At 37.2% G+C, this 9,501-nt stretch overlaps 1 protein-coding gene across 1 annotated transcript; it reads left to right on the forward strand.

Annotated features, from left to right (window-relative positions):
• Window positions 1-913: 913 nt before the first annotated feature.
• Window positions 914-6,871, forward strand: LOC134848008 (methylcrotonoyl-CoA carboxylase beta chain, mitochondrial-like). The gene is made up of 5 exons (XM_063865342.1): window positions 914-1,569; window positions 1,773-1,962; window positions 4,764-5,324; window positions 5,690-5,827; window positions 6,273-6,871. The coding sequence occupies exons 1-5, from the start codon at window positions 916-918 to the stop codon at window positions 6,494-6,496; spliced, it is 1,767 nt and encodes a 588-aa protein (XP_063721412.1). The 5' UTR covers window positions 914-915; the 3' UTR covers window positions 6,497-6,871.
• Window positions 6,872-9,501: the final 2,630 nt, after the last annotated feature.

Genomic DNA, 9,501 nt, shown 5'->3' on the forward strand with positions numbered 1-9,501 from the left:
AGAAAAACGACTAGAAAAACAAATTTTTGCCGAAAGTTTTTGAATTTTGAAGCTTTTGGTATCCAAATTGGCGCTAAAAACTCCAAAAACTAACTCTTTTCGCGTAAAAATAAGTTTTCACGGCTGAAATTAAGCTTAAATAATCTTTTAATAGACTGCTTAAACTCACCTCATTAGCTTTTATTAGACTAAAAATCAAAAATTTCACACTGGTTTTTCTCGACACTATGAAATATCACTCAACCCATTTTGATGATTGTTTGTGGTAGCAGGAAAACAGAAAAAGAACTAAAACATCGATCTGATTAAAGGGGGCTAAGCATGACTATTTTCTGTTTAAAAACGGTTCCAAATGAGGTCATTTTCATGTTTCATTTTATAGCGCTATAGCTAAACCGAACAAAAGTGTTGGATTTTGATGTGATTAACATTTTATTTATTGATGAGTTGCCTTCTATTTTATTCATCTCCTGATTTTATTCAATCAAGTTTCTTTCAATTCACGTTTTATTTCACCGGCTTTTAAATCAGCTACAAAAACTGAATGCGTAGGGATGCATCAATTTAACTGAAAGCGCCATCAAGGGAACAAAATGCGCGTAAAAATTGTTACGAAAGAGTTACTGCCTTATTTACACAAGCAAACGCTTGTGTTATTCTACGAGGCCAAATTGTTATCAAATAAACTTATGCTAGACTACAAGGTGGTAAATTGAACCGACCACCTATTGTAATTTATCACCCACTTAGCGTATATGTCGGAAGGGGCAGGGTAACAAATCTTTCTAAGCTTCACTTGGTAAGGTTCTCTTTGATTTTACTTGTGTTTGTGAAGTTCAACATTGGCCTTTGTGCCTAGATGTGCCACTGAACATTTTTTTCTGAGATTTATATAATTTGAATTTTCAGGTCAAAATGACGAAATTAGTGTCTTGCATTTTCTGCAGAGCCGCGCGCATCAAAAAGAGCCATCTTGTCACGATTTCATGTAATAAGCAGTCAATAACAAAGCTAGTTTTATCAAGACAAATTTCCACATCTAATTATCTCAACAACAACTTCAATGTACTTAAAAGCAGTATTGACAAAAATTCATCAAATTACAGCGACAATTACTCCAAAATGAAAGCACTTGTTGACGATTTACATGAGAAATCAGCCAAGATATCAAAAGGAGGATCTGAAAAAGAGGTCGAGCGTCACTTGCAGCGAAACAAATTGCTGCCTAGAGAGCGAATTCAAAATTTACTGGACGAAGATTCGTCGCTTTTGGAACTGTCGCAGATGGCAGCTTATGACATGTACGAAGATGACATACCATCAGCAGCTATTGTATGTGGCATAGGTAGAATAAATGGCATCACTTGCATGATAATATGCAATGATTCCACTGTGAAAGGAGGAACATATAGACCGATGACAGTGAAGAAACACCTGAGAGCACAGGAGATAGCTAAGGAGAATGGATTGCCATGTGTCTACCTCGTGGACAGTGGGGGAGCCTTTCTGCCCCTGCAAGCAGACGTCTTCCCAGACAGAGACCATTTCGGAAGAATTTTCTACAATCAGGTAATCCTTTTTTATTAATCTGCTGCACAATGAGGGTAGTTATGTTAGTGTGCACTTATCTAAACGTTGTAAGACTTTGATGGTTTTGTGATTTTTCACGAAAAAGTTGATTGCCAGGTTTGAAAGATTAGCTGCTCTCTTTTGGCAGCAAAGCAGGCCTTTCTATAGTCGGTTATGATATCTTGAATATATGTTGTTTTAAGGCTAGGATGAGTGCCCGGGGTATCCCTCAAGTGTCCGTGGTGATGGGACTGTGCACTGCCGGAGGTGCTTATGTGCCAGCCATGTCTGACGAGAACGTCATAGTTCGCAATCAAGGTACAGTGTTCCTCGGAGGACCCCCGTTGGTTCAAGCGGCCACTGGGGAGATTGTGTCTGCTGAGCTACTTGGAGGTATGTTCTCCTTTTTGAAAAAAGTTGTCAGTGTGTCTTACTTTTTTGGTATATACACGGAGGCAAAAAAAAGTATATTATTGGTATATGCACTTAAGTTGACATTTAAGAATAGCTCAATTGAGCAAGAGAATGCAAATAATTTTTGATAGAATCATTATTAAATCTATTTACAATGTTTGTTACTCGTTCGTTCAATTCTCGGTACTTCTCACATTTGGGTTGCTATTTCCTCCCTCGGCCTTAAGAATATTGAACTTATGGTTGGCTGCATTGAGTTTGACTCGGTCCAGGAACGTATAAATAGAAGGATGACTTCCCTAAAATAGGGCAGTGACACCAAGATGCCATCCCTTTACGGCATTTTACCAGGCCAGATACAGCTTCTTTTGAGTTTTCCACAAAGTTAATGGAAATAATAGCTCTCGGTCTCTCCTTTGATTTAGTTTTTTTTGGAAATCAGAGGCAACCTCATCTAGCTTTTTACTAATGGTCTCATCTAGCTCAAAGCGATCAGAAACTTTCTCAACTTCTTCGATTACTCGATCAAACTAAACGGTAACCATGTCAACTGAGTCGTAGTGTCAAATTGAGCTCATGGTTACGTTCGTACGATCGTTTCAAACCGACTTCGTTGATTTCGCGTTTATAGGTTTGAGTTAGATTAAAGTAGTATCCTTTTATGTGCCCGGGTTGCGAGAAGAGAAAGCGTTGAGCAGCATTACGGTCAAAGTCGAGGAGAATACAGCTGGGCTTGGCATTTCACGTAAGCCGTGACAAACCGTTGGGCAACTTTCTGCTCTAGTTTCTTTGGAAGCAAAGCATAAATACACGGGGCGTAAAAACCTGCAAGTTGTTAGTAGATTGTATAGAATTGATAACATTGCACTGAACGTAATTTAAAGGTGTCATCACAAAGCCATAAATCTCGGTTCAACTCAAGAGCATTCTTGTTGTCGCATTTGCCGAAATTAAATACTCATTCGGAAATACTCATCCTCGATACCGCTGTCGAAAAGGCAGAAGCTCGCAAATTGTCTCAGTATTTCAAAATGCCTATCGGCAAGGGTCTTTCAACTGTTTTTTGTCGATTTAGAGCCCTGTTTGTTGCAGGTCAAGATGGTAAAGCTTTTTGCAGTGCTTTTTCGTCCGCCACCGATTGCAGGCATTTTGCAATTGAACTGCTCTTAGCCAGGCTGGATTTTTGTCTCTTATTTCAGCTTCTGAACAAAAATTCGTGCGTCCGATTGCCCAGGGAAGACTTCATGGCTGTGATCATTGTTAGGAAATTAGGTCATCGTCAATTGTGATAGCTGTAACCTTGCATTTGTGCGAGTGTTATCTTGAACATTTTCATTGTTCATTTCCTTTTTTCGCCTCCTGCTTTGTGATACATTCATGTCCATCAATTATAAGAGTGCGACAAGAAATTTCATTCATTTTTTGTTGCAATTTTGAATACAGAATGAAACAGTGTTTGCATTCATTCTACCATTAATTGTGAAAATTGTGATCTAAACTTAGTTAATTGTGATTAAATACAATCTTAAGGCAAACCGCTAAATTGCTAAAAGTTAGTAATTCGGTATTTAATAACCACTTCAAAAGTAAAAAAAAACTGATCGCGACACAATTGAGCTTAAGATAAATTAGCATAGGTTAAGTTAGAAAATAGGGTAAAATGGCATTGGCCAAGTCGGAGTATAGGCTAAATTGTATAGTGCAGTTTGGTAGAGGATAAGATGTAATAGGGAAATACGTTCTGCTATCGAAGTTTTCCGTGCTTTTATTAAAAATCATAAAACGTCTCTTTTAACGAAAATCATATCACCCAGACAGTAGAATTCTTGGACAATACTCAGGGTTTTAAGCTGATTGATGGTAGAGTATCATTCTGATTCGAGTGATAATTGGGAGGATTATTGCATCTTGAATAATCAATTAGTATTTTGTTTAGGGATTTTTCTCAAAACACTGAATTTTTATGCTCCCATTACTTACAAGAATGGCGTCGCATTGATTGGTGCCGACTCTCTTTAACCAAGCGCAATGGTATTTTCCGTTTTTTTGAAGAATTCACTTTTGGCCAGAAATCAAATGCTTGGTCTTGTCCACGTTGGTTTTTAAATCGCGTTTTTGCAAAGTTTCAACCGCGTTTTGCTAACTTCATTATAGATTGGGATACCGGTTCAAGGGATATCAAAAGGTCATCTGCTCATAGCATATCCCATGGTACTTTGGAACGACAGTTTCTCGTAGCCTCTTCCACTACTGTTATAAACAACAATGGGCTAAGTGCCGATCTTTGATGCACACCTACTTTATTTTCGAACTAATCACTGCATCCTTGGGGAACGCTGGTTTTCATCTCACTGTACAGTCAGGTACAGACAGTTTTCTTATCCGGAAAAAGTCTCTAGTTTTGTTCCGGCTCAATTTTGATTTTTCGCGGTTTGACTTTTGATTTCTTTTTTAAGTTCAGCTTATATTTTGCTAAAAGGAACACTAACAGCAAAAGCTTAAAGGTTACGAAAAATGTGATTGACTTCTAGTTTCGAAAATTGAATTGCGGAATAAATTTATTGCTCGTTGATCCAGGTATCTCAAATTGGGTTAAATTTATCAATACTCTTCAAAATCTTTTATTAGCTTTAGGGGCATATATTTTTTCCTTGAAATTTTTTCTGACTCCGTGCGTTCATTTTTCTTTTTCAACTGTCAGTGGCTATGTTTTTATCTTGTATACTCTTGGGCAAACAACACCGATTTATGTCAATAGCTTGCACTTCAACATGTTTTAGGCGCAGACGTACACTGTAAAGTGTCAGGAGTGACAGATCATTATGCCGAGAATGACCTGCACGCACTCAAAATAGCGAGGAGCATCGTTGCTAATCTGAACCGCAGCAGTACCTCGCATTTCTGGAATTCTCATTCTGTGGAAGAACCGATTTACAGCCCGGATGAAATCTACGGCATTGTAGGCGATAATCTGAAAAAGTCGTTCGATGTTCGCGAAGTGATTGCACGCATAGTCGACGGAAGTCGTTTTCATGAGTTCAAAAAACTATACGGGGAAACTGTAATTACTGGTTTTGCAGAACTATTTGGCAACAAAGTAGGTATAATAGGAAACAACGGAGTTCTCTTCTCAGAATCGGCTCTGAAGGCTACACACTTCATTCAGATTTGTTGTCAAAGGGGCATACCGCTGTTGTTCCTGCAGAATATCACTGGATTCATGGTGGGCAAGGAGTATGAGGCAGGGGGTATTGCAAAACATGGGGCCAAGATGGTTACTGCTGTGTCTTGTGCAAATGTTCCCAAATTGACACTCATAATCGGAGGTTCATTTGGAGCAGGTTAGTTTTCCTTTTTTGTAAAATAACACCTACTAGTATAAGTCAGTATACAGTTGGAAAGTTTGTCTTCAAAGTCTGTCGCGTGAACCGAAGATCTCGCAGACGCAGAAATGTGCAATTCGCCAGTTCGGTTTTGATTTAACTGAAATATTGGAAAATACCTTAATTCTATAAATTTTTTGCAATTCTCTTCTGATATTTTTCCTGTGTACGGCAGTATTTTGCGCTCATCGGTCAAGTTTTGGCGGCTTCTACTATCGTTTATTGATTGATTACGCTTGCGATTAGCAAGTGGTATCAAAGCGTAATATAGACTTTAAAAGAACATATCCTGTAGTTTTGGCTGCAGTTGTGGTTTTGATTAGGCAACTATGGAATGTGTGGGCGTGCGTACAGTCCAAATTTCCTGTTCACGTGGCCCAACTCGAGAATATCGGTGATGGGAGGAGAACAGGCAGCTACAGTGCTGACAACGATCCAGAAAAACCAGAAGGCCAAAGAAGGTAATTGTTGATTTTTTATCGAACGGATCATGGGCGAAATCAACCGTAATGATTTCTCAATCATGGGCGAAATTAACCAAGAGTAATGACTTTTTATCTACGTCTTGCCAACGTTTATCCTGATTGGGTAGTCGATAAAAAGAGACAGCAGTTAATCTGTATATAGTTAGTTTTTACCAAATTTGTTCTCGACTTAGAAGAGAAGGAAAGAAAGAAATTTATTTCAAATCATTTCAAAGTATGAAATTTCAAAACAAAAATTACAGCAAAATTATCTTGAAAACTAGACTACAGAACTTGGGAGACCATTTTTTTAATAATGAAACGATTTTTTTTAATATTGAGCCTTCGGCTCCCTCAAAAAATATTAAAGGAGGTTTGCTTTATTGTTGTTGGTATGTTTTTGACCGTGCTGATTAGTAGGCAGCTCAATACTCTTGTGTAGGAAAAGAATTGACTGCAGAACAGGAGGAGAAGATCAGGCGTCCAATTATTGACAGCTTCGAGCGGGAGGGACACCCCTACTTCGCCAGTGCGAGACTGTGGGACGATGGCATCATTGACCCCAAAGACACCCGCAGAGTGCTGGGGTTGAGTCTGGCAGCCACTCTAGATCAAAAAGGCGCAGCAGATAAAGACAAAACCGATTTTGGAATATTCAGAATGTGAACTTATAATTAGTTGAATGATTCTTATAATTAGTTGAATGATTCTACTGCTCTACCTTTGTAACTAGATGGTTGACTATTAGCTTAATTATTTATGGCCGAAATTGCTATCTTACTTCTATAACACGTTATTTTTATAAGCGAAAACGGCGAATACTGTCTCTTGGCTAGCTTTAAACTAGTTACTGAACAAAGTAACAGCAAGCTATTTTTCAGCAGAAATCAGATGAGCTTTTGGACTCATTTGATTTCTAATGTTCCTCGTCAAGCAAATAGCATAATTAGTGGAGTAGTTGCTTGTGCGTTTCTGGAACGAGTGCAGTAATTTAATGCTGAAGTGTAATCATTATGTTGCAATTCAATTTCATCAGTTAAACCTTTTCTAATGTTGTAATCACGGCACCGTAAGCACGCCTTCAGATAGTTCAAACCAATTTAGTATCCTCCTCTAAAGCGATTTTTGGGAGGATTTTTTCCACTTCTTAGCTGGATTTTTTAGCCAGCCAGAATTGCGTCATTTTATTCCACATTCAATAATAGGGAAGGAGATCTTTACTTGTTTTATTTAGGTGGAAGGTTTTTAACTTGATGTATTTTTGAAGAAAAAAAATTGCTTAAAATTTGGAAGCAATTCAGTTTTTGATTTCTCTCGATTTTAGACTTTCAGTATAGCATGAGTCAAAGTTGGTTTAAAACTTTTGTTGACCTATTGATGTTAAAAACAAATATGGTTTGTTTGTGATTGCTGTTTAGAGTTTACCTCGTCGTTTTGTTTCAGATACAAAATGTATCAAATCTTGAAGCTCAGCTTATTTTTAACTTCTATTCTACTTGCCAATGGATTGGTCAGAAAAGTGAGTAGGTTTGAATTTGATTACCTTGTGGGAAAAATACCTGTCCTCTATTTGAGTTAGTTTTGTCTAAAGGAGCGCAATTATTTCCAATCCGCTTAGATCTCTCATTACTCTAGCTATCAGCCAGGGTACCGCAACCGGTTTTGGACCTTTATCCGTTAGGAACTTCGCTCAGCATGCGAACGTTTTTGATCAGCAGGTTCAGTTCATAATGAATTCAATTTTTTTGCATCTCCGGTACACTTAGTCTGGAGGTAACGAATGCGCCTAGGACGGCAAAGGTCCTGGGTTTGAATCTGACGGGGCCTATTTTTTTCAATCGGGAAATAGTCTAAAAAAATTTGGCTTTTTATTGTCTGATTATGTTTTGTCGGCTTTAGTGCCATTTTGTAGAATTGTTTTAATTTTAATTTTTTTACATTATAGTTGCTTTTAATGATCTGATTTACCTCTGCTGTTTACACAAGCAAACAAAGCTTGTGTGATAGTGCGAACTCTCTTTATTTTCAACCTAAGTCGCAAATATTAGTGTTCATTTTGAAAGTGTTCTTTTATTCCAGCATGTGCATAAGATCACTAACCAGCTATTAAGTACAGCCAATGCTAAGGATATTAACACAGGTTATTATATTACCAATAGCACTTTAGCTTCAAGGTATCATGAATCTGTAGCGTAGAGGTATTGAAGGAGACCCACAACAAATTAAGAGGGTTCGAACCTGGCCAGGGTCGGATATTTTTAATGAATTTTTTCGAATTCTAGTTAAAATTCGTCCGCTCTAGAAATAGAAATGTTAGTTGGTATTTTTTTTCTTTTAACTGATAATGCATCATAATTGCCTTGCGTCAGCAATTGTGCAGACTCATAATTGGCGTGCTTCACTTGAGAGATTATGTAGACTCAAAGTTGTACTCATTCAGTTTTTCCCAGTAGCGTTATCGGTCATATTTTGCTTGTGTATGCGAAGTGTGAACTTGTGTTAACTTTAACTCTGTGCTGAAACTTTACTAACCTTGACTCCGTAAGTTTTCTCTTTTTTGTTTTTTTTATCGGTTTAGTGGCTTATTTTTTTATTTGTTTCGATGGAAACATAATTTCTCTGCCCCCTTCTAGATTGCACAAAATGCACAAAAATCTTAATAGAAATTATAGTTATTTTTTTTCATGACAACTTTTTTTTCGGCTGGATAGGTTTCGGCTTATGATATATTGGCTTCCTATTGCGTGCTTTGACGAGCGAAAAAAGTTTGTATGTGCGTGTCCTGAGGGTAGAGGGGGCTTAATAAGTTATTAGTCTAAGATTTTTAGATTTTTTTCGGCCTTTTTTATTTGCCTTTTTTGGGCTTAATAGGTTTCGGTCTATATTATATCGGTTTAGTGGCCTCTCATTGATTCATTTGACGAGCAAGTTTTTTTTTGAGTGTTTTGAGGGCGAGGGGTTTTATTCGAATTTTCATAAAGTCTTAAGTCCTGATTTTTTTTGGCTTCAAGTGTTTCGGCCAAGGTATTTTCGGCTTTGTTAACGCTGGGTAATTTACATTTCGATGCTTATTTAAATTACATTGTCTTGGCATGTTTGTGTTTCATAACTAGCCTTATTCATTTTGATAGATGTAGTTTTTTCGACATTTTCAATTGTTTTTTCCTTCTGTTTTGTATTGCAAGTGGTGCATAGCTCAGCTTCGCCTCTATGTTGATTTTTTTGTTTCAATTTTCTTAAACTTACACTTTTTTGTTTCCGCTTAAATTTCGTGCGTGTAATAATTTGTTTAACTAATGATTATTAAGAATGAATTTTTTAAATCAATATGCTTTCTCCTAATCCTATTTTGTTCAAGTACTCTCTCAAAATGGTCTTTAAGTTCGTTAAATTAGTTTTTTCTTAACATTCTTAAAATGATTAAATTTGACCTAGTTTCCAGCTAGATCTTATTACGCATTCATTTTTCAACTGCAATTCGTACAATGTTGTTTCAACTTTTTTTGAGTTGTCAACTCTTAGTTATTTAGGTCGTTTTTTTGGGGGCAAAAGTTTCGAAATTCGGCCAGAATCGCTCATTTTTTTTGGAGGTAAAACATATTTTTCATATTCATTCAAAATGGTACAATGGTTGTTGTAGCCTCATCTTTTTCGACAGCGGGTTTCGTTTC

The sequence above is a fragment of the Symsagittifera roscoffensis genome, chromosome 1 (genome assembly GCF_963678635.1).
Source record: "Symsagittifera roscoffensis chromosome 1, txSymRosc1.1, whole genome shotgun sequence".
In the NCBI taxonomy this organism is placed as follows: Eukaryota; Metazoa; Xenacoelomorpha; order Acoela; family Convolutidae; genus Symsagittifera; species Symsagittifera roscoffensis.